This window comes from Taeniopygia guttata, chromosome 1A (assembly GCF_048771995.1).
Source record: "Taeniopygia guttata chromosome 1A, bTaeGut7.mat, whole genome shotgun sequence".
NCBI classification, from domain to species: Eukaryota; Metazoa; Chordata; class Aves; order Passeriformes; family Estrildidae; genus Taeniopygia; species Taeniopygia guttata.
This window is the reverse complement of record NC_133025.1, coordinates 51,733,156-51,758,340: the sequence shown is the minus strand read 5'-3', so window position 1 is coordinate 51,758,340 and position 25,185 is coordinate 51,733,156. Positions and strand designations below refer to the sequence as shown.

The 25,185-nt window shown below is 42.3% G+C and overlaps 2 protein-coding genes across 3 annotated transcripts in view; one reads left to right on the top strand and one right to left on the bottom strand.

Annotated features, from left to right (window-relative positions):
- Positions 1 to 12,723, top strand: part of TIMP3 (TIMP metallopeptidase inhibitor 3) — a 37,534-nt gene extending 24,811 nt beyond the window's left edge. Inside the window, exons 2-5 of the mRNA XM_002199506.7 lie at positions 798 to 880; positions 6,817 to 6,928; positions 7,606 to 7,727; positions 8,359 to 12,723. Of these exons, the coding sequence (XP_002199542.1) occupies positions 798 to 880; positions 6,817 to 6,928; positions 7,606 to 7,727; positions 8,359 to 8,556 (515 nt within the window). The 3' untranslated portion in view covers positions 8,557 to 12,723. The remainder of the gene's footprint in view (positions 1 to 797; positions 881 to 6,816; positions 6,929 to 7,605; positions 7,728 to 8,358) is intronic.
- The window catches only part of SYN3 (synapsin III), a 191,048-nt gene that overhangs the window by 115,159 nt on the left and 50,704 nt on the right, over positions 1 to 25,185 (bottom strand). For both annotated transcript variants that reach the window (XM_030263118.4, XM_030263117.4), the window contains 2 exons: positions 21,476 to 21,632; positions 15,596 to 15,685 (listed from right to left, as the gene is read on the bottom strand). In XM_030263118.4, coding sequence (XP_030118978.4) covers positions 15,596 to 15,685; positions 21,476 to 21,632 — 247 coding nt within the window. The remainder of the gene's footprint in view (positions 1 to 15,595; positions 15,686 to 21,475; positions 21,633 to 25,185) is intronic.

Here is a 25,185-nt window from a genome sequence, read left to right as displayed (position 1 = left end):
CTTATCTATGGAACCTCAAAATCCTTATCTGTGGTGGGTTGGGCTCAGTTGACATTGCTGTGGTGCATCGGTGGTACACTGGCAGTACCTGTGCCACAGAGCACACCCTGCCCCTTGTTATCCACGAGGAAATGCGTGCAGTATACATAAGATCTGACGGGTCAGCTTTAGTTTGTCTTCCAGGTGATTCCTGGCTCACCTGGCAGCTTTCACTGGGCACTTGATGGCTGCTGAATAATCTGGTTTGCACAGTAGCTGTTTGTTCAAGGGAGCATTTGTTAGTTTTGTAGCACCTCAGAGGTAGCAGTTGTAGTGAAATCCCAGATAATGGGATATTCTAGTGCCCTGTACTGAGTTATGTTTATTGGGAAAAAGAAACTGCATTGGGCACACAAAGGACAATGTAAAAGTACTCTCCTATTGAACATCATCCTGTATGTTGAGAGTTAAGGCATTACAGACTTTGCTTGGTGCAAAGATTTTAATCTGCTTGGTTCCAGCTACAATCTGCTCTGAAGATTTCAGTAAGACTTAACCACAAATACTGCTTGTTCTTATTCTTCATACAGAACTGGATTTCCTCTAAAAAAACACCTGCTTTGCCATCCCATTTTACATGCCTTCACTGTGTGTGAGACTTAGAATAAATTGAGAAGAATGTTGACCTGGACTTTTGTTTATTTTACAGGATAACTTATGTAAACAGTTTTGGGGGGGGGGGGTTAAGTGGAGGGTATAGCAAAAATGTTGTATAAAGTTGTCTATAATTTGCTGTATTTTTTCCTCCCTTATGACAGTGATCCGAGCTAAAGTGGTGGGGAAGAAGCTGATGAAAGATGGACCCTTTGGAACGATGCGATACACAGTCAAGCAGATGAAGGTATGTTTGCAGACATGTCCCACGGGCTAATAGATATGGTAAGGAATCTAATTGACATGTAACAGCAAACACTTTGCATACCTAACAGCACCTCCACTTTTTGTACTGGCCATACAGAATGGAAGGAAACCAGCAATTGGTAGAAACTTGCCTGAAGAGGGGAAAGGAGTAGGAAGAGATCATTCCTGATATACAATGCTGAATACCTGAATTCTTCCATTATTTTAAGATTTCTGGTAGTAAAAGATGCCAGATGGTCTTCTCTAGGTACTGAAGATGTGTTTTGTATTCAACATGCACAGTCTTAGACTGGAAATGCCAGCTTTTCTATGCAGCATATTCATTAAATCCAAGAAGGAAATTATGGTGGGGGTCTGCCAGCCTTGGGAGAGTGCTCGTTTCTCTTCTTTCCTTGCTTTCTTTGTGACCACCAGTTAGGATTACAGCATTTTTTCCATGTGTGAAACAAATGAAAATCATATAGTGAAATCTTTATATAAAGCTAATTGGAGCATTGTAGCTTTTAAATATTGTCAGCTTAGAAGAGCTGTGAAGTATTGATTCAGAGATGAAAAGAGATACAACTACACCAGTTGTTTGATTTCTTTAGTTTCTTTCTTCAGAGCTCTAACCCTTTGCTGCACTAACTGCACTCAACCTGCTGCTTTGGACCTGGGTTTTTTTCTTAAACTGCCCCCTTGTTATGTAATGCTAAAAATCAGCCCTAGATTGTTTTTCTTGGCAATGCCATTCCAGTCATAAGACTGGTTTGTGTCTTTAGGAAAAAAAAAAAAAAGAAAGGGAATGGAAAAGCTTGGCAGAGACTGCAGAAATCTGAAACATATTAGACAAAGTAAAGGTTCAGAAAAAACCAGTCACTTGCCTTGTAACAGTAACTCTCTTTATAAGGCAGTTTATAGCTAAGCACGAGAGCTGGGAGGAGGAGAGGCAAAGCCTGTTTCATAAGCTGTCGCAAAACCATGCGTGTAGCCAAATCTGGTCCTAGCATGGCTCTTCCACAAGAGTGGAATGCCTGCACTTTGTATAGGAGGGCGTGAGGTGCTGGGCTTGTTGACTTCCTTAACCTTAAAAATTTATCTGCAAGAGTCCAAAGGAAATATATATTTGTAAAAAAACCAAAAAGCAACTGGTTGTGTTGGCAATAATGAGAAAACACTGCCACTTTTTTTTTTTTTTAATGGCTGTTGTTGGCCTCATCAAGGTTGCAGCACCCTGTGCCTTTCTTCTCCAGTTTTGTCACTCTCCAATTCAGCAAGGGTACCCTGCTTCACAAAACTATCCAGTGCCCACATACTGCAGTGGCTTCATTAACTTCTCTTTCTGATTTCATCCTTGTCTGTCCAGTACTACTTTTCCTCCTTCTCAGTGCCAAGAGTTTGGTGCTTCCCATCTAACATACGACTGTGAACAGTGACCTAGAATAATGGTAGTCCCTTGATATGAGCTACTACCCTTTACCACTCAGAACACTGACCGTCTTCTAACTAAGACACCTGAGCCTGTCCTGGCTCTTTTCATTGGGTTATTCTGTAGCACAGGACCTTTCTGCAGAAGCATTTCCACAGTGTTTTTGAGGAAGTTATGTGTCCAACAAAAGCAAGAGGGATTTTAAAGAGGAAATCATGTGTTGGTCAAACTGCCCTTATGTCTGTGCCTTAGATGGTGGGCTGGTAGGATGTTGCACTGGACATTCAACTGTGACCTTTGGCAGGAAGGAACCTGAAGCAAAGTGCTCAGTAGGACTGGAATGTCCGGAGGACAAAGTTCTTCATAAACAAACAAACCAACTGTCTTCTTTGGAAACCCTGCTGTCTTTCTGCTGAGCTTAGAGACTTCAATATAAAGAGGGATTTAGATCCATACAGTGGGGGAGTTCAGAGTGACACAGCAAATTTCTCCCTTGTTTGCTCCAATGAAAGCTAACTGTCCTGCTGGAAAGAGAACCAAGGAGGCCCATAGCTCTACACAGCTGCATGGGAACAGCTCTGAAGATAAAACTAACATGTCAGTCTGCATAAACCCTTCTGCACCTGCAGGTGAAAAACAAACAAGCCACTTAGTCTATCAGAGTGTGCTGAATTGCCTGTGGAAAGCACTGAAAGCCTTAAAGGGCAACAAACCATCTCCATAGTCCTTTCACGGGCTCCTTGGAGTTTGCAGGTTAGATTTCTGGACTCATTGCTGCATTTAACAACTAAACCAGCTTGGGGCCTGGACTGGAGCACAAGGCCAGCCCACAGGGACAGAACAGTGCCAGGCTTTCTAGAGTTCAGGTTTGTTGTTTGAAGAGGCCTTGTGCTTTTCCAAGCAACCTCTGCCTCTCCTCACTGCTTTCTCAAATAATATAAGAATACTTTGAGATCACGTGTCAAAAATCTGCACAGGACTGATCTAACCCCTATGTGTTCTGTGATCTTGCAGTGCATTCTGAGAATGGCCCAAGCCTATTTCAGGAAACTGCAAAGGAAACAAGGAGATAAGATATTTCTCCTCCATGAGCACAAACAGTCCTGGTTGACCATGGCAGCACCCTGCACAGGCTGCCAGAAGCAAGGAGACTTTCCTTGGTTTGTTGCTTATCTGTAAAATGAGTCTATGGAGGGAAATGTGATAGCCCCAAGAGGAAAGAAGTGGGGTGGGATTAATTTAGTTTAATTTTAGACAGACTAAAATGAGGTGTTGACTCTTTCCTGCTCTCTTGATTGTCAATGGGTAGAGAGAGGAACCACCAAAGTGTAATTCAGCCCACAAGTTGTATGTAGCTATTTTAGGATGGGCTGAGTTGCTCTGGAGGTGTCTGTTCTTGGCATTCCACTAGAGAGGATGCCTAATTCCTGTGAATTGCCTATATTTTAGGTAGCTGAAGGTTAGGCAAGGTTTGATTCCCAGCTCTTGGTATCTAGTGCAACCTCACATGGCAGGAATAGAAGGAGGAACATCATGAACAATTTTTCAGGGTGAAGTAATTTAAGCAGCAGGAACCACCACAGGATTTGCTTGTGCATTTCTGAGGCAGTATGGGGGCTGCTAAGGGGAATGCTGACACAGATGGAAACAGAGCAGCACTAGCAGACATCACCATGTCATGCTTGCTAATATGTTATTCTCTGTTATTATACTTCCAAAAATGCACATTTGTGGGGACAGGAGAACTATGAGGGTAGCAGTTAGGACAGAGGCTAACTTTATGGGTTGGTTTCTTCTGACTGGTCTAACGACACTTCCAAGACATTTTGTATATCCAAAAATAATGCTCAAGGTATTGTTTTATTTAACAGTGGGCATCTGTTGGCAAGATTCCCCCTTGCCGAACTTTCTTTTTCCTTCCCTGAGAACTGAGGTCCTACTGGTGAATTTTGTTCAGTCATCAGAAGATGTGGGAGGCCCTGACTGCCCTAGTATGGGTTCAGTCAGCGTGGCAGTGGCTCCCATTGATATGGATCACTGAGGGCTGAATGGAAGTGCCTTTTGGGAGGCTGAGCATGCTTTATTTAGCAGCCCTGACAGTGACGGCCCTGATGGTAATGTGAACAGTTAATTAGGTCCAGGAGCTGAAAAACAAACCCCAGTTTTCAGCATCACTGGCAACTTCCTAGGCAGTCAGGTTGGGCTTGATGGCTTAGAAATACGAAAAGGGATGACTAACAGTCCTGTAGGAAGGACCTGAGCAGCTTCCCAGGGGAATGATTCGGGTAGCTCATAGCCCTGTGGGCAAGAGGAAGAAAGGGCTCCAAGTGTGCCTGCCCATGTGCAGATTTTGTAACAGAGATACTTAATTAGCCCAACATGACTGGGAGCTCAGCACTGTGAGTGACAGATCCCTTGCACTGCCATGCACAGTGTGCAGCTCTCTGCAGTGTTGATAATGCACTGCCTGGAGGGACTGGGCAGCCCCAGCTGTTATCTTAGCTAGTTTTATCTGCTTAGATACCATTATCTGAGCTTCTTGGTGTGACACCCACTAGAAAGGGGTCTGGACACGTGACCTTTATTCTATGTGCCTTTCCTCACAGTACCCTTGGGAAGCATGAAACAAAAGTGTGCTGAGGGCTAAATAACTCATCCAAGGACAGACAGGATTCTTGTGCCAGAATCTAGATCTCCAGCTCTGTTGACTGGATTGGAAAATCTGAGTAGGTCACCCGATACAAAGAAAATTGCAGGGATAAAGCAGAGATTAGGTAAAGTTCACTTCTTCCATCTCCATTGAAAGACTTTGGCCACTTACGGATGCAAAGTCATATTTCAAGCATAATCTATGAGTTTTTGTTGGTACAGTAGGATTAATTAAAAAAAAGTACTGTGCTTGCATATTAGCTGGGTATAGAAGAAAGGCTGGAAAATGCAAACTCTTCAAGTGTGTCTTTTACTGTACCCAGCAGTACTGTTGCTGAGTTGTGACACTGTTACAAGATCTTACTGATTAGGGGAATCTGAGGAGAAAAAAGCTTAACTGGTTGACATTCCATAGGTGCTCCAAAGATAATTTGGCCTCTCAGCATAGCAGAATTAGTAGTAATTTTTTATGGTTTTATATTAAATATTTGGGCCTAGCATAAAGTCTGTTAAATTAACAGATGTTCTTTCAGAAAGAAAAAGATTTGTTGTTTTTAAAGGAGGTGGGGGAATGGTGAAATACCCTGAGGTAATAGGAGACTTGAAGGAATAGAATGCAGCCTGGAGAAGAATACTACAGCTTAGGTGACACCGCAGCAAAGATCTGTAACTCTGGGATTGTTTGGGATTTTTTGATCCTCTTTTCCCTAAATAATTAATATTTACTACTAAACTGAATGTGCTGTCTGTCAGTAAAGAGAGAGAAAAAGATAGGCTGGGAAGAAAACTGATTCTCTCTAACTTGTATTATTTCTTATTTAGCTTCTAAATATTGGCCATTCGTGGAGTTGGCAGGGAAAAAAAGTGTCTGAACGCTTTGAAAAGACAAAAAATAAAATTTAAAGATTAAATTTTCAGGAAAATAATCCTCTGTGTTTCAAAAATAGGATATGTTTAATGGGTCCAATGTACACATGTAGTTGTTGTTTCATTGCTATGCAAAGACTTCATTATGCTGCTAACAGGTGAGCATGAGTTTCTCTAAACTGCAGCAGCAAGGCCAGGTCAGATGGGGACATGTGCTAATTTCTGACTGAATCCAACTGCTAGTGTATCTGTGGGCTCATGTTTCGAATAAACTGAGCTGGAAGAAAGATTATGAAGGAGGAGGAGGAGTGCAGAGGAATTATGTATGCATGATATTTTCTTTATGGCGCCCATCAGTATGGGACTAATTTTAGAAGATGGTGTAGAATTCAATGTCTGCATTCATTGAGTTAGAGAAACAGTAAGTCCTTGCTGAGGTCAGCAGGAATTGCATGTGCTACGCGTTTGAGAAGGAGGTGTCTGGTTTGATGACTTAGATCAAGCGCCAAAGGTTTGAAACTCTTACAGCAGCAACACTGGAAAATAGGGTAACTGTTTAAAAGAAAAATCCTTTAGTTTGGAAGAAACTGTTTAAATCACATAGAGGACAAAGATTCCAAGCTTGAACTAATTTTATTTCTCCCTAATTTTGACCTTTATAAGGGGGGAAAAAATGTTCAGGATGTTGGCAGAGCCTGCATCACTAGCACTTTGTTCAGTCAGTGCCACTGGAACTAATATGAATGGGAAAAACTGGTCCCTGTGCTGAATTGCAATGGCTTATTAGCAGGTGGTTTTTCTGCTTTACCAGCAGATCTGGTAGGGAGACTTCCATGAGTCCAGCCAGTGCCATTATTCCTTCACTCTTGTAAAAACCAGAAAAATTACTGCTTTATTGCTTGCCACCACAAACTAGGAATGTAGATTGTAAAGAACCTTAAGTGAAACTTGTCCTCTTAAGATGACTTAAAGCATTTTTATTCTTTCTCTAGATGTACAGGGGCTTCCAGATAATGCCACATGTTCAGTACATCTACACAGAAGCCTCTGAGAGTCTTTGTGGAGTCAAGCTGGAGGTCAACAAGTACCAATATCTGATTACAGGTAAAGGACCTTGTACTTCTCCATAAGCAAAACCTCTTCTGTTTTATACACACACCTGCTAAGGACATGGGCAGCAGTGTAGACAGCTCTGTACACTATTTCCTAAGTGTTAAGATGGTCAACAATATTCTGATGTTCAGCACTCTACTCTGAGTGACTCTGAGAGTCACTTCACTCTCTAGATGTCCCTCTCTTTCCTGAAGTGTATCTTACACATCTGACAAGTATGTTGTATGACGGTTCATGGCTCTCAATTTATACTGAGCTGGCATGTCTGTCACAGGGAACTGGATGCGACTGGGCTGTGTCAGAAATGGAAGCTCGTTTTGGAATGAGCTGGAGAATGAGATGGGGGGATGCAGGGGGATGGATATATGGCAGTTGCCAAGTCTTGTTTCTAGGGAAGGTGTCAGTTCATTTGTTCTGTTGTTAAGAGGAGCTGGAGAGCATTACTAACCTGCATGTTGCTGGTGGTGCTCTCAGCTGGCACAACACTCCTGACTTTCAGAAGTGCTGTTATCTCACTGGCCAGAGATGCCTGAACCAGTTAATAAAAAGAAAGCATTTGCTGAGCAGTGGCTGAAGCCAAACATATTGAGAGCATTAGTGATGTCAGGAAAGGAGAGAAGTGCTTGAGCTGAGAAGTGCTAACTTGTGACCATGTGTCTGTTTTCAAGGCCGGGTGTATGAGGGGAAGGTTTACACTGGCCTGTGCAACTGGTATGAGAAATGGGACCGGCTGACTCTGTCCCAGCGCAAAGGACTGAACCACCGTTATCACCTGGGCTGTAGCTGCAAGGTAGGTGTGTCTCTAAGGTGGCATTCAGACATTCAAGCCCAAGAACTCTGTTTCTCCTGGCTTGGTAATACTCAATGATGCCGGAGAACAGCCAGGAAGAAAAATAAGGACAACAATTTTTACAAAGAAGTAAAGTTCATTTTTAGTGTTGAGACCGCAGAAGAGACAATCAAATAAAAATGCAGAGTCTATGCCTTTAATACCCCGTTGGAGTTAATTGGGGTTGGGGAAGACTTTCAGAATCTATGCAGAATCATTTGCAGGTGAATGAAATAAGGTACCAAAGGCTTGGCAAGATATGTCCAGCTTTTTTCCTGTGTAAACATTTTGAGTACTTAAAACCCCACAGCCTGGCACTGGAACTAAGACTTTTGCACATGGCATCAGGCCTGCAAAAACACAGACATAAGCTCAACTTTTCTGCACCTGAAAAGCCCTTTTGATGATGGAATTAGCTGTGTGTGTGAAGCTAAGCACATGCTTACGTGCTTACAGAACTGAGGCTGAATTTTGGATTAGTAAGCAAGGTTTGAGGCTGTGGAATTTTGAATCACTTGTCTCTGCTAAAAAGACATTTTATATAATGTTGTTTTTACACGTAGCCTTACCTGATTTCTCTTTCCAATTGCAGATTAGGCCCTGCTACTATTTGCCCTGCTTTGCCACCTCCAAGAACGAGTGCATTTGGACAGACATGCTCTCCAACTTCGGCCACTCGGGATATCAAGCAAAGCACTATGCCTGCATCCAGAGGGTGGAAGGCTACTGCAGCTGGTACAGAGGATGGGCACCTCCAGACAAAACGATAATCAATGCCACAGATCCCTGAGCAGCTCTCCTTTTCCTTATCTCCCCTCTCCCTTACTTGTGGCTGATCTTCCTTTGGACATTAACTCTTACCAGATCGTGATGATGACAATGAAATTAGTGCCTATTTTCATGCAAATTCTAGCACTTCGAACACTTAAAAAAGAAAAGGAAAAAAAAGGAAAGGAAAGAAAAAAGTCTGTGCTACCTTACTGAATTTGTAATCACCTTTTCCATTTTTTGATACCACTCATTTTGATCAGACAACATTTGGGAGCTTACTTTTGCACACCAGAGGGAAAAATGGGAGGGAAAAAAAGGAAAAAAAATAAAAAAAGATGGAGCTCTTGCTCTCTTACATGTATCATTAGCTGTAGCAATATAATCTCTATTTTTTTAGGAAAACAAAAATCTAAAAACTATGCCAGTTAGGCACTGTATTCTTCTATGTGCTGGCTTCCCATCACCCTTCTTCATGCACTAAGTGCTGAAAATACATAGAAAAATCTATTTTAAGGGAAACAGATTTTATTAATCAGATTCATCAGGCAAACGAAGCAAAATGAAAAGAAACCCAGCCTAAACCATGGACAAAATGACATCCAAAAGAAATCCTCCTCTCTAGGAGAGATTGGCAATGTGATTGACTCCAGCAGTGGGAGACTTTACCTGGTGTGTCTGACCACATCATCTGGTAAAAGCATTGTTGGCTAACTCTTCTTGCTAATTCAGTCACAGTGTGAATGCAACAGCACATTTGAACTTCTGTCTTTCCCCAGAAAAAAAGAGAGTATTTTGTATTTTTGTTGTTGTTGTTTCAAAAACAAAAGCCCCATCCCCTATTTTCAGGGAGGTAAATGTAACTACAGCAGAGCATAAGAAGGGTTGTCCCATCCTGTTTTGAGCAGCATTGGCCCCTGAAATTTTTGCAGCTTAGCTTCAACAGCAAAACTAGCTTGTGAACACCTTAAACCAAACAGATGCAAAAATAACAACTGTAAATCAATCATGTGCAAGAGGGAAAGGGGAGACTTGCTAGAACTCATATTATTAAAAAAAAAAAGTATTGCCAAAATAGTGTTTTGCTGAACTAAGATGTATATACACATAATGACATAAGCTATTTTTGACAGGATGTGGAATTTTTTTGGTGTTATAAACAAAAGAATGGTTTGATTGTGTTTTAAAGACAGAAATATTGACATTCCGAGTTGATGAGTCGCTTTTAAGATATTGAAGCTCCAGTGTATCTGCAGTAGTGGCTACAGTCATTGTTTCCTTTGTAACTCCTTGCACCACGGTTCCTCCCCTGCAGCTACAATAGCTGCATTTGTTTATATGGTGAAAGGAAGTGTGTGTGTGGGCTAGGCAAGGAAAAGTGGTCTCCTAATAAGTGTTGTCTGGGATCATAAAATTTTCAGCTGCCCGGAGGATTCCTTCTGTGTCAAGTGCTGTGTTTCCCTCTAGGCACTGTTAAGCATAGCCCTGTGCATGTGCTCATACCATGTCCTGCAGTCATGTGGAAGGAGAAGCCTTACTGTCTTGTGCTTTGCTGTTGACTGGAGTTTGTTTTTTTTTTTTTCATTCTATTTTGTTTTTTATTATTAAGAAAACTATAATATAATTTTTCTTATCAAATAAAAGTATTTTAAGTTTTAATGATGGTGAAGAAGGGGTGCTGACAAAATGGGTGACTTAAGTTTTGGATGGGGAGGGCTTGGGCAGGGAGAAGATTGTGCTTAACTTCATTTTTGTATTATTATGATTATTTATCTTAAGTTTCCATATATCTTCCGTTCATTCCACTTAGAAAGCAGAGCTGCCACCAGCAGGAAAAAGTTGTTACAGTGACTCCAGCTTGGGGCAATACAGCATTTTACTATCAGTGACCTCAATTACTGGAGAGTTGTTTAGAACTACTTTGCCAAATGGAAAAGAATGAGTGTCTGAGATGGATCCTGATGTGTTTTTAAGTTCCTTGTGTGCTACCAGAGCGCTGCCAGATGTACACCCTCTGAAATGCCCCATTTGCTGGATGACTTGTTGCAGCAAAAAGCTTCATTTTTAGCATGAACTTTAAAGGGCATTTTCACAGAGTTGCTGTAAGAGGTGCCTAGGTCTGCTGCCTATATTTTTTTCCCAGCAGCTCTGAGTGGCAAGGCAACACAAAACACATTGAAAGTCTATTGGATTTTCCTGTGATTTAGATTTGGAACACTTCTCAGAAGTCCTCTTCCCTGTGACTACTCCTAAATTATGGGCTGGAGATGAGAGGGGGAGTAGGGTGCTTCATGACACCCATCACAGGATCAGGTGGTGGTTCAGAAAGTTGTTCCTTTTGGCAAAATATGGATTTGGCCTTTGGGTCCAGTGGAACAATCTCTGAGTTTTGCATGGCTGACAAAATCTGTGAGGGTCACTGGAGCCACCCTCAGTGTTTGCATTGTCTGGAGTCAGCAGTGCAGGATGTGGCCCTCCTCAAGCTCAAGGTGACTTGGCAAAGCTGGTGTCTCTTTGAGCTGCAGCCACTTCTCACAGCTTTGGAAGGCTAAACAAAAATGCCCCTTGATGCAGTAAAGTGTTGATTTGAATTTTCATTAAACTGCAGCTCTGTGTATTTTACCTGTCACTGATTCATTTAGCTAGCTGAGACATCACAGTATTGCACTCAAATTATTGTGAAAATATTGCGTTCTAATACTATGAGGACTTGTGTTCCTACGTAGGATATAATGTAGCTATGTGCTTTGTAAACAACAAAACAGCAGATGCATTACCAGAAAGTGAAGCATATTCCCACTTTGTTTTGCAGACAGTAAAATGTTTCTGAGATGCAGACAGCTAGACTGGCAGGGGCAGAGGTTTGATGGCAAATCTTTGTCCTTGCTGTGTAAAGAAACAGTTGTTAAGGCTTTTCAAAATGTGAAGCCGAAAGGAGGGGGAAGAATCCAGTGAAAATACATTTCTTTTGGGAAGCTTCTTTATTTTGTTTCTGTGAATGCTATCAGGGACATGCATTTCTTGGGCTTGTGTTTGCAATAAGGACCTGCCTGAAGGCACTCCTGAAGTGAAAGCCATTACATGGATTGAATTGGCTCTAAATTCTGGATTGAACTGGCTCTAAGTCTTTGAGCCTTCCTCCTTTCTGTCAGCTCTCCTTTCTTCTGCCTTGCTAAGTCATTTCTGCCTGCCAATGGAGATGTCCAGGATTACACACACACTCCCTGCCACCATGCTTTAGACACACAAACATTACTCAAAATACTTTTTAAAGTGCATAGCTAATTTCTAGACTAAAGCTGTTCAGTTTCTTATGCATGTTTCTTCCCTTACTTGATGTAGAGTGTTTTTCCCTTTAAAATGACAAAAATAGATATTGAAGGTTTGGGAAAGTTTAGATTCTCTTTGCCTTTTCCAAAGTGGAGGGGGTACAGAGTAGGAGATCTGTGCATGAAGTTCCTTAAATAAAATCCTCCTGAGGGAGGCTTCTACTTCCCCTGTATGGGAAAGAAATGCCATTTTAAAGTCTAAATTTCCCATGTTTTGACAAGTTACGTGGCCCTTAAGGTAGGACTATTCTACAACATAAATCTATCATTGTATCCCATTCCTACTTGTCAGAGTGAAATGCTACCTCACAGTGATGGGAAACATACTGTTGTGTTTTTAAAGTAAAGACTGCTGGAAATAAAGGCCTCCATGAGAACAAATTTCCATCCTTGCAGATATTTTTGAAAATACTGCTCATTTATAATGTGCTTTGTAGCTTAGAAAGACAGAACAGAATTTAGGAAACTGCAAAAAGTTTTGGCTTTTTTTAGAGTAAGTGACTTATGGGGCTACTTATGGGTCTTGAGAAAAAACCATAAAAACCCACTAAACATTTGCTGCTGTTTTGCTTGTACTGGCTTCTCCTTCTCTCTGACACTCCCTTCATAGAGCCACTCTGCTGTTCCTGATAGTCATGGAAACTTGGGGAGAGAACCAAACCCATGTGAAAAATCTTGTCCAGAAGGAATGTATTTGTTGCTAAATTTTCTAGCACTGTTTACAGTTTTCCTCCATGTTATTTATAAATTTTATATTCAGTGAATGTATATTGTCTTTTAAGGTAATGTTGCATAATGTTCACTTTTTATAGTGTCCTTTTATTCTAAACAGTAAAGTGGTTTTATTTCTATCACAGACATTCTGTGTCTGCTTCACTTATATTAGTTTCTGTCAACTTCAAATGTACACAAATGGATTTGCAACTGGATTTATTAATTTCCTTCCCCTTCCTGATACCCTTTTATTGGTCCCAAAACAGATATTCCACCTCTGGCAATTCTTGCACTTTGGCAAAGATCCCTTCAGGAATCCCCCCCTTTTTTAAGAGGTTGTTCTCTCTAAGGATTGTTACTGTGGTCATAAGCCCAGAAGAGGTGAAAAATCAGTTTTGAAGTTAATGACTCCCAGTTGTTAATTGGCCATATGAGGTCAGTACAGACCAAGGCACTCATTAGGGTTGTCTGTAGCACCAGCAGGTCCTTGGAAGAACACTTGCCAGATTGCTCTTACTTCCAGAAAACTGATCATTATGGGGAGGTCTGAAAGGTGCATGCCCATGGCAAAGGGAAGAGAGGTTCATCTTTTTTGCTGTAAAATATCAGAATCTTGTGTCCTCTCTTTAGGCTCACTGTTAAAGGCTGATTTAAAATGCCCTGTTCTCATGAGAAAGAAGCTTCAGAAAAAGCATTTTCAGATAAGTTAAAATACTCACAAAAATGGACCTACTGTAAGAAACTTCCTATATCTCACTTTTTACTCTTGGAAAATCTAGTCTCTACAGAGATGAAAGAATGACAGAGATCTTTGAATCTGTTCTCTGTTTAATCCAAAGGCTTAGAAAGTAGACTCTAGAAAATTTTGGATATAGAAGGTTGAGGGTCCCCTGTGTGAGAACTTAAGAGCTTAAAATGTGTCACATTGCAGAGAGGTAAAACACTCTCATTATAAACACTTCCAGGGGGTCACCCATCAAAGGACCGCAGTGAATTTTGTGAGTGCTCACTGGTACAGCTTGGAAATGCCTCCAGACATTTGAATGCCACCAGGAGAGTGAAGAGAAAGTGGTAAAAGGGGATCAGTATATTCCTGTCTGACAAATGGAGAAGCTGATGCACAGTGGACAAGCAACTTCCACAGGTGTTTGGTGATGACTGCAATGCCACATACTTGGTGTAGGCACTTGACCTCTCAGATTCTCACAACTCAGGATGCTGTGAAGATCCTCCCAGAAAAGATATTTATAAGTTGGGCAGATTCATTCTGTGAAGCAGATCACCCCCCTCACCTGGGAAGGGCTGACCTGAACTTGCCCAAGTGGATTGCTGCTTCTGTAAATTGTTGGGAAGTGACTGATTTAAACCAGATTACTCAGGCTTGCATGTCAGCAGTAGTGTTTGTTTTCATATGAGATTACCTACAGTTTAAAAAGCTTCCTGTACCCTTTTGGAAGTAAGTAATAGCATCTCCAAGTAGGTGATTAGTTATAAAGATGGAAAATAAGTGAAATTAAGATCAGTGCTAAGCCAATCTACTTTGCTGGTACCGAATACATCTACATCTGAGGAACCACGTATCAGATAGCCAGACAAGAAAATTGTGCTAAAAGTGCTAACTTATTTGCAATAACGTTTATCAAGTCTTCCAAAAATACTGTTCCTGAAATGGTGATCCAAGTCACAACTGTCCTGAAGCATTACTTATGTCATAAAACTTTCTTCATAAATCATTAGGAATTAAATGCAATAGGTACGTGACTACTCAATCTTATAAATGTGCAGAACACTGTTACATTGTTTAAGGACTATCCATTTCTTTATGTCTTAAATGATACTACAACTTCATGACTGTACTTACCTCCATGATGTGCCCGTGAAGCATGGAAGTGCTGTAGTCTACACAGCACAGGTAGAGAGAGAGTATTGGAACAGAGAGCTGAAGGACTGACATTTCAAAATATTTGAGTACCTAGCAGGCAGAAGTGGGATTTTTCACAAGGAACTAGATGATCATGTATCTACATCCTGTTTTGTGTTGGGGCTGGCCCACAGTGCTGCAGCAAGCGTGTGAGAAAAGACGGGATTGAATATTTTTGAGCCTTAGTTTGACATCTCAACAACCCTCATGTTCAGGCTGGCAATGCTGCTTGGGTTCACAGTCAAGTCTGGGAAATTAGCTCAGCCAGCCAGTGGTCACACAGGGGGTCAGGGTTCATACAGGGTTTCATCAAAGCCTCAGCCATGTAGGAAGAGCCATTAATTCATGGGTGTAAGTTGGGAGCAAAAACTCACAAAGGACTAGTCTTTCCTTTAACACAGGGAAAACAAGAGCCATGACCAGCTGTAAACAAAGCCCCTCTCTTTGCCATATTCTCCAGGACTAAGGGCACCTACGCAGATTTCTGTGGAAGGTGCCCTGAGAGTTTGGTACAGTGCCCAGCAGTCACACAGGGCACTGAGTGTTCAGCTGTTGACAGAAAGACCAGACCCCAAAGCACTGTGCAAAGAAAACATGAGAAGCTGAAACAAACTCTTTTAAGAACTCCAAGTTACCCTGAGTACCTTCAGGCTGATAAATGTTTCATGGATGGTGAGCACGTGACAGACCAAGCGAACTAACATTGTGAAACAAACATCTCTTAGGACCCATGTTCCAAATTGTCAGCATATTTTAAACAATTCCAGGAGTAGGGAAAATCCACTTTATCTGAATAGTGATTCTTTGCTGTAAGGGATGAGCTTTTTGTGGACTGTTTTAAAATGGAATTCTGCTTTAGTTTTGAGCCTTTGAGCCTCTTTGTACATTTTTTTAAGGTCCTTACATGACCTAGGGAAGGGCTGGGCAAGAAAGGAAAGGAATTCCCAAGCAGTGCCTTTTGCATAGCACCTTTTAGCTAGTATTTTTTCTGTAAGCAAAATTTAGACTCTTCCCAGCATTCCCACCACCATTTCCTGTGCCCAACTTGCATCTCCACCCCATCCATAGTGGCATCAGAAGAAAGCGAAGTTACTCACCATCTGCTTATGGCTTGGGAAGAACGTTTGCTCCACCAGGGGGAACTTCTCAGGGCCCAGCGAGTTGAAGATTTTTATGAGCTGAGAGAACTTGAGGTGAGGGAGGGGGAACAAAAAACAGACACAGTGGATGTCAGTAACTTATTGTGCAACAGGCAAATGCTTGCAAAATGTTCTGATAGTGGTGAAGGAGGTGAGAGAAACGTTATCATGTCTTTCCCATCTTGCTTTCTTGACCTAAGAGCAGCAAGAAAATATGAAGCTGCTGTATTTATCCATGGCCAAGCCAGCCTATGTACACAAACCTTTGACTAAGGGAGTGTAGAAGGGATTCAAGAGCCAGAAGGGAATCAGTTTGCATTTACTTACAGATCTACTATGAACAAGATTTGCATTCCAAATGCAGCTGGGGAGAGGAGCCTTTCTTAGTAGAGGATAGAGCCAGGAAGTCAGTGCCACCACTCCCATCAGAGACCAAATAAACCACAGCTGTCCCTTGAATCTCTTCCTCACAATCAAATCCAAGCAAGGCACTTTGTGCTGGAGGGCAGGAGAACTGCTAAGGGACAGCAATTACAAGAGGGTTGGAGTGTCAGACCAAGGGATTAAAGCCCACTGTTAATCAGAACTGGCATTTATTGTGAACCAAGGGCCCCCCAACAGCCCTTCATGAATGACAGGAGAGAGAGGGCTTCATCTGCCTGTCCTTGTCCGATCTACCATGAGGTCTGAGGGAGGCACCAGTCTGTGAGGGTGGTGTCTAGAGAGCAGTATGTAACATCAATGGGGACAGCAGCCACTCGGGTATTTCACACACAAGGAGGGACATTTGTCATTGTCCCCACCCATCAGCATGAACTTCACCTTCATCACCACTATCATCACCGTTATAAACCCTTTTATCATTCAGGGTTGTGCCCGACCAGACACAAAGCTCCCCATGGTAGGACTGAGTTTTGATTTCTGTTAGGTTCCAAAACAACAGAAGCGCTACACATCACAGGAAATTCCTGCTCTGCTTCAGCCATCTGTGAAGCAAGCAGACTGTTCTGTATGTTGTCTGAAGCCTCCCTGTTTGATCTATCATTCATCACACAGAGAAAAAAAATCAAAATTATAAGGGAGAAACCTAATAACCATGACAGAAAACATTTCTGAAGCAGGGTTCATATACCAAAGACAGTAAGAGTGATGCATACCCCAGAATCTCAGGAGGAGCTTAGACACAGCCCTGTTACCACAGAGTGCTGAACTGGCACTGGTGGTGAAGAGGTTGGACTGGCAGCCACATAAGAGAACAAATTGTTTGGGGATTGGTTCCTGCTGAGCTTGTAGATAGGACTAAGTTCCCCATTGAGTCCTATTTACAAAGTAGTTTATAAATTGAATTCAGTTTCCAAGCCCCCCAGAAGTTGGTAAAATCAATTAATAAAGGTCTCCACCCTGGGCCAAGTAAGGACAGATTTCAAGTCCTTTGCATGAGTTTCTCAAGTTGCCTATCAAAGGTAGGGATGTATTAATCTTGAAAGAGACCCCTGTGTCATCTGAGGGAAGTAACACACAGATTAAGGGAAGGAAACAGGCATCTAGGGAAGAAGGGAAGGAAAAGCAAACTCCCTTTCTTCCCAATAGCATTAGCCGCTTAATCTTGCATGTTCTGAGCACTTCTGGGCAACAACTGGAGCCAGTAAATGCACCAAATCGCAACACCAAGGTTACATTGCAGATAGAGAGAGCTACTGAGGATGTTTTCTACTGAGTAGCCCTGTTAAGGCCCCTCTCCTGGTTACTGGGCTAGTCTAAGGACTCCAAAAGAATTGCTGCATGAGAAGTCGAAACTTGATTTGCTGGTAGAGAAGAACAACCCCTTTGAGAGTTAAATCTTGGCATGCAGTCACTGTGAAAAAAAATTAGGCTGCAAGGTGTGTGCCAGACCCAGGCCAAATGCCGAAGAGGCAGCTGCCAGCAGATTTGCAGACAAATGCAAAGAATCCTTTTCCTAATCTCATAGCTCAAAACACAGCATTTAAAGAAAATCCAGGAAACATCAAGAGACAGCGTATCGCATCACTAACACCACCACCACCCTCACATGCATCAGCAGATAAGAGGAAAAACTCCCAATGTAGAATAATTATTGTTGGCAAGGAGGGTATTGATGTTGTGGAAGGAGGACAGCTTGCTTCTCTCAACTACTTGTACTCGCCCTGCACATTCTAGAAAAGAAAAATAAAGCCCTGTTTTGACTAGCAAGGTGAGCAAACAGGGCTTAAAAGTTAAACAGAATGAGCCAGAGACAGGGAGAGAAGGAAAAACACTCTGGCTGAGAACAGCCCATGCCCCTTGCTGTGTGTGCACGCAGCCCTGGTGAACCATGGACACCGTGATGTTGAGGCAATGTACATTTATCCTGGGAAAACAGCTCAAACAAAATAACTGGAGAAACTGTGCAGCTGATAGACAATGTTCTGACTTGTTCCTTTTGAAGCATACAGCTCTTGGCTGTTGCTGAAATAGCGAGAGTTTCAAATGAGAGATTCAGACATCTGGGAGCCTCGTCACTGGGCCAAGCCTGCAAAAAGGTCTGATTTTAGTATTGCCCCTCATGGGACAGTTCCCTCCCATTTTCTCTTTTTTTACCAGTTGTTAGGGACAGGATGTTGACAAAGACACTCCCACGTTACGTGGTGCAGCCTCTGAGATACCTGATAACAGAGCTCAAGTAACATCTCCCCATGCAGATGGGTAGGAACATTGCTGTCAGCAGCTCTGCTAGATAGAACCACACCTTACACATGCTGGCAGCAGTTCTTGCTTTCTGTTCTTCCACTGGTTTTAGTGTGATGGCATCCAGACCACAGATAACACATGGGGGAAGGCAGTGTGGCACAGCCTGGTTTTAGGTACTTGGAACCCATAGGCAAGGGAAATACCTTGGCCTGACAGCTTGGAGATAAGAGTTACATGCAGGAAGTCTTTGCAGAGAAATTAAAAATCCATTCAGAGGACCTTAAGGCCTTTCACACATTTTGAAGGTGCCTAGGCCATCAGGGAGCCTGTATCCCTTGACAGTCAATAACAGTTTGGCTAGGAGTTCCTGGACTCAGGAGGTGACTGTCAGAAATACTTCTTATTTTCTGCTGCTTTATAGATGCAAAAGTTGCTTTGCAATTACAGACATTACCTGCATGCAGTGTGAGCACTACTCCAAGGATTCTTCCCACTGTATTTTGGACTGCAACTTAGAATTCTAATACAGAAATTATTACTGGTGGTTGAAGCATTGTGCTTAGTGCGCTTGTAATATTATTTCTCAATTGTTCTGCGATCATTTTAAAACTTAGATCTCTTAGATGTTTCTCCCAGAATGGGAAACCCCCTAAATACATTTTTCTTTTCTCTCAGAACATCTAATTCAAACTGTGCCTGTTTTAATCTTTGAAGAAGTTTTTGTATTGCAGAACTGGAAACCTGGCAACTGGCATTAAAAATGGGGCTGCATGTTTCAGTAAACTCAAACCCAAACTCAGCTGATTGTAATTAGAGTTGCTGAGAATAAAACATGGTTGCAAATTGCCAAGTAAAAGCAGTCTCAGTTTCATCCCCCTCCACAAAATCATAAACATTTCTATGAAATGGAACAATTTTTTGAGAAAATAAAAAATGTGAGTGGAAAGCACATTTCCCAGGGGTATTTAATTTCATTTCTTCATGCATCTCAACTCTTTTCTAGATCCAAAAAAGTTTCCAGTAATCTTTGTTATGCAGGTCCCTTATTTCAAGATGCCTGTTTTGCAATCAAAGTGGAACGTGCACCTAAGTGTCCCTATCTCTCACTTCCTAGCTAACACAAAACCAAAATTTTCTGATTCTGCTGCCAGTGAAGCTTTTTGCCCTCAAAGGCCCCACTACAATCTCTACATGAGCTTAAATACCATCTGAGTGTTGCTCATTCAATGCAATCGTAGACTGCTGAGCATGTTACAATCACTGGTTTGGGGTGATGTGCAAGGAAAGGAGGCATTCTGCAAACCTGTTTAAATTGTTTGCAAGTGGTTTCCTTGACTCCTCTGAGAAGGCTGCCTGTGCCAACTGTATTCCCCATGAGGAAAGCATGGCACAACCAGACCCAGAGCAGCTAGAGCCAAGCTGCTGGCAGAGCCAAATTCTCCCACACTGTCTTTCCAGCACTACTTTTTTTTTTTTTTTTTTTCCTTAGTGTGCTAAGTTTGTTTTCTTTTATTTTAGATGCCTAAAAATAGGCTTTTCACACCTTGAGGCCCCTTCACACCATCAGTAACGTAATTACAAGGCATGAGTTGCAAAGTGTCAACTAAGCCTTGACTGACTCAAAATCAGATGGAATGGACTGTCAGCAAAAGACAGTGTAAATGTGGAGGCTTTTTGTCTGGTCACCAGGGCCAATGCACTTGTGTGTAGGACCAACTGTCAGAAACAATGTGGAGGTGATACTGGGCTTGGAACTGAAAAATCAAATGGAAACTGAGGTCAAATGTACATTAAACACCTATACCATGATGGCAAAGTGAGATTGTTCTCACTACCGTGATTAGCCCACAACAGCATTTTTGGAAAACACAAGATTTTTCTTAAGGCCTCAACAAACCCCAAAGATGTTGTAAAAGGGATGAAAATGGAAAAGACTCTGCTTATTACACTGGCACCATTTTAGTAAGAAATTACTTAAATCCAACACTGCCCAATCATGGAAATTAAAGTCTGAGTCACTACAGACCTCATCTGGACTTGAGCTACCAACCAACACACTGAGAACACTAGGATATTTATTCCAAGAAGAAAAACAACAATAAAACCCCACTTAATTAGGTGATGAGGAAGATAGTTATCATCTGCTATAAACATTCTGCTATAAACCTTCTATTTCACCCAAGCTCAATTTGTGCAATGAGTAAGAGAATTCCTGAAAAGACATCTAAATGTTTTCTATGGTGTCATATTGGAAAGCCCCATCTCCTTCTCTCATCCATATAGCTGTAGTTTCCTGCTTTGAACCCAGAAGAATGCAGGGAAATTTCAATTCTGGAAGCATCAGTGATCAGAGAAGACATTTTGGGGCAAAAGTACTTGTAAAACCCATACGCGAATTCCAAAATTGTATCAGGATCTGACTTCTTCCTGCAGGTGCTGCCATGGTCAGCCTTACTCTTGTGGCTCTTGGTGAACTTTCCAACTCTCCTGCTTCTGCAGCTTCAGCTGCCTTGGAGCTGGTCATAGAAATGGTCTGGGGATTTGGGGCTGAGAAAAGCCAATGATAATGGTTTCCAAGGTTTTCTGAGATTTTCACATGAATCTGACAAAATTTAAAGAATGGTTGAAGGGATCTTCCAGTGCAAAATATCATAATATCACTACAGTCCTCATCAAGAGCTGACTCAGCCAAAGTCTTTGCAAGGTGCAGTGTTTCAGGTTCAATGAACCAACAATTTATGACAATATTGCATTTCATTCTGGGACTGTTGAGAAGCTCTACATGTGTGATGATTTGACCCTGACTGGACTGATTTTCTCTACCTCTTCCCATGTAGGTCCTTCCCATGCCTTACAAGAAATCTAGGTGCTGCTGCACTGTCAGCTGATGGTGATCCTTTAGAGTGGGACAAGGAAACATCCTGCTCAGGGTGAAGAAATAACACCTTGATACAACTAGAGGCTGATAAAGAAGTAGTGCTGGTAGGTTTTTTCCCCCAGAAACTCCTTCCTGGATTCCTAAGGTTGTTTAGATTTTAACCTAAAGAGACCAACTCGTGTGAAACTCCTGGAAGGCGAGCTGGGTTTTCTATCAGTACCAGTGATCTCCTCTGCGGTGCTGACCCGCAGCAGAGCTGCAGCATCACTTACCACCCAGGGCTTGCTGCAGAAGTTGTAGATGGAGTAGAGGGAGTTGACCGTGTGGATGCCGCCGTACTGGAGGCCGATGATAAGGCTGCGGAAGTCTTCCCCCAGCGCCATGCTGTAGGCGTGCTGGCGGATCAGGACAAAATCCGGCTTGAAAGACCTGGAAGAGACGAGGAGAATGGTGTTTTAGTTTCAAATGCTCCAGAAGCACTCCTAACCACTCCTTGTTTCTTTTCCATCCTTCCCATTTCTTTTCACTAACACATGTTGCTCTTCTCTGGGCCTCTCATGGTGTATTGCTTGTGTTATAAGGTAACAAACCCAACAAAACCCCCTAGTCATTAAAAAAAAGAAAGGAAAAATCCAATGTAGCTGCAAGTGTGAGAGCATAGAAACAGGCCAAACAGATTTTCTGCAGTTTCCATGTCACTCAGGCATGCACAGGAATAAGCCACAAGCAGAGCCAAGGGTCATAAATTCACTGGTGGGGGATTCTCTTTTCTTTCTAAAAGCTTGGCTGTACTTGGCAAGCTCGTTGCAATGTGCAACGCAGATGAGGGAGCAAGTTTGTTTCCTGACGATTGAGCTCCATATTGAAGCCATGCCCAGTGGGTGGGAAGATCATAAGGGATTTCAAAAAGCTCTCGTACACATCCATACGTTGACGCACATTCTCTCTTTAATCAGTTTACTATATATGCAGCACACCCCAGGCTCTTACGACTTGAGTCAACAAGTGAAGGGCAGGCATGGCAATGTAATTTATCAAATGAGCAGAGCCCCTCATACACTGCTCTGACTCATGGCATGGACTTCCACAATATTATTTAGCAGGAGTGGAGCTTGGACTCCTACAGTTCAACAGCAGCAGCCCTCAGCTAATGCACAGAAAAGTGAGGCCCTTTCTAGGTAAGCCAACAGGCAATGGATTGTCTTTCAAGCAGCCAGATTTTATTCCTTGCTGACACTCTGTCTTCAAAGCCATTCAAAAATATCTGGAAACAGCAGCTGGAAAGAAATGGTTCCCAAAATGGAGCTCAGCAGTTCATTCTCGAAGGAAGGGGCTTTTCCACGGAAAGAAGGGATTATTTTACAAGTTAACAGAGGTTGCATCAAGGACATTGAAAAATTTCCATGCTGTATTAAAGATTTTCAGAGAAATGAGCTCTGTAATCAGGTCCCATTACCTCACTACCCTCGAACATTTTCCTTGCTAAGAGACTATAATTTCTATCCTTTGGATGTATGAGCTGGAAATACTTTGGGTTTATAGCCCCTATTTATATTTCCATCATTCTGGCAGGGAAATGTGAGATGGTAACTCTGGGCCAGATTGTGGCAACAAACACTGTACACAAACCCCAGCGCAGCTTTGTTGTTTTAAAGCCGTTCATTTTGTTTGTTGACCTTGGACTTTTGTTATCACCCGCCTGAGACACGGTGCTCAGCTTGTGTGATGCAAGAGGCCAAGCTGTAGAAATGTTGTGATTCCCTCCCATGGAGTTTTTTTAAACCTAGGCATGTTCCCTAATGTACTTGGCACCAAAGGTGGTGCTTTCCTCCAGCAGCGAGATGCATAATGAGCCGAGAGAGCTGTGCTATCACTGTGCAGCTGATTTATGGACCTCCCTGGTGTCAATGGGGTGACCCCTGCTGAGAAACAGCAAGTAAATACAAATCTTGGAAAGTCTGAGCTGCTCCATTCTGCTGACCTTGCTGTGTAGAAAGTACCCCGGAGGCAGGCACAAGTCCCCAGGAAGGATTAACCAGCTACTTAGGACCAGGCCTCGGTATCTGTGCTGACTTACTGAACAGTTGTGGTGCCTGGAGAGGCAGGAACTCCCGGCATGTCTCTCTTCATCCAGTTTTCTGAGAGGGGGAGGACACACAGTGGCTGGGAAACTGCCTTCATTTGCTTTACTTTTGCCAGCCAAAAGCTCAAGAAAAAAGCGCTTGTCTTTTCAGATCCTGGCAAAGAAAGTTTCTCTACTTAGACAATGGACACAAGAATACAGAATTAATGTAGAAAAGCCTATTCTCAAACTCTGTGTCCTGTAGGAAGGCAGGGCACTCTCTCATGCAGAAGATGAGGAGTGAATCTCTAAAGTGAAGGTGGACACTGAATCCCTGTTTTGAGCTGTGGAACAATGTGAATGTTCCCATGGATACTGAGAACAAGGCAGTGGAGTGCCAGGCCTGGGACTAGCTGAGAATAAACATCAGCTGAAGAGCAGTAGAGCCTGATCGGAGAAACAGAGACCAGCGGCAAAATGAATAACCATCAATAATATTTCTGTGCAGAAAGCAGGTCCCCAGCCTGCTTTGTGGTAGAGAAGATGCTGACAACAATTCCTGCTGGGAGGTTTCATGACTTAAAGAGATCTCCTATTTCTTATTTCTGCATATAGCCATAACTCTGGCTTGCTTCCTGGTCCTTCAACTTTTCTCACTGAAGCACAAAGAGATTTGGGGGCATGAAGAAAGAACACAGAAGAATACACTGTTTGCATCAGAGATAGTGTGATCAACACATAAGACTGTCCCCCTGTGCTGAGCACTGGTGAGGCCACACCTCAAATCCTGTGTTCAGTATTGGATCCCTCACTGAAAGAAAGACATGAGATGCTGAATGTGTTGTAGTGAGATGAGGATCAGCCTCTTCTCCCAGGTAACAAGGTATAGAACAAAAGGGAATGGCCTCAGGTTGTGTCAGGAGAAGTTTAGTGGATATCAGGAAAAATTTCTTCATGGAAAGGGTAATCAAACTTTGAGACAGTCTGCACAGAGAAGTAGTTGAGTCACCACCCTTTGAACTGTTCAAAGGGTGTGTGGCTATGGCGCTTAGGGGTGTGATTTAGTGGTGAAAATGGCAGTGCTCATTAATGGTTGGATCAATGCTTTCAGATGTCTTTCCCAACCAATTCTGTGATTGTCAAAATACTTCTTTATGACCCCTTCTGCTGTGCATAATCATTTGCAGCCAAAGGGTGCTTTATATTTCACTATGATGGTATATGGTTGAGAGAGCTTTTTCCTGGTGTTTTTGGAGAAGGACAAGCTCTCCTGATCCCTTTTTAGAAGACTGACAGTCTTACAAGACACTCTGACCTTTGTGTCAATAGAAAAAGGTCTTCCCAGGACACTGAAGATGACATCCTTACTTCAGGTTCTGCCTATCCTCCATTATTCTAGGAGACTTCATTCAGCTTTCAGATACTTCCCAGGGATCAAGACACTATGTCTAAGTTCCCTTCCAAAGCCTTTCCTATCTGGCATGACAAAGAGAGAAGAGAACTGCATAATTTAGCAAAATGATACAAGTTTTGCATTACTGGCAATTAATGAAGCCTTCAGGGAAGTGTCTGAGGCACAAGTCCAAGCCATAAGAGGCTGCAACTTTTGCCCAAGAAGTGCAAAAATCCCTCCAAACATGCAGTGCCTCAGGTGTCTCACACCTAATAGAAAATGGCATTTATAAATAGGAACAAGTTCTTTTTGTGCGTTGCTTCAGTGTTAATAGCATTGTTATTACATTACTGAAAATTAATATGAAATCAATGACATTTCCCCCTATCACAGTGTTAGATTTAACATTCTGTTTGATGCTTTAGTAAAGTGGAAAATTTGCTAAGAAAAAAATGTCCTTTCAGTCAAAACCTCATGTCATATTTTCCGCAGAAAGAAATATACCCTGCTGAAGCTGTTCAAAGAAA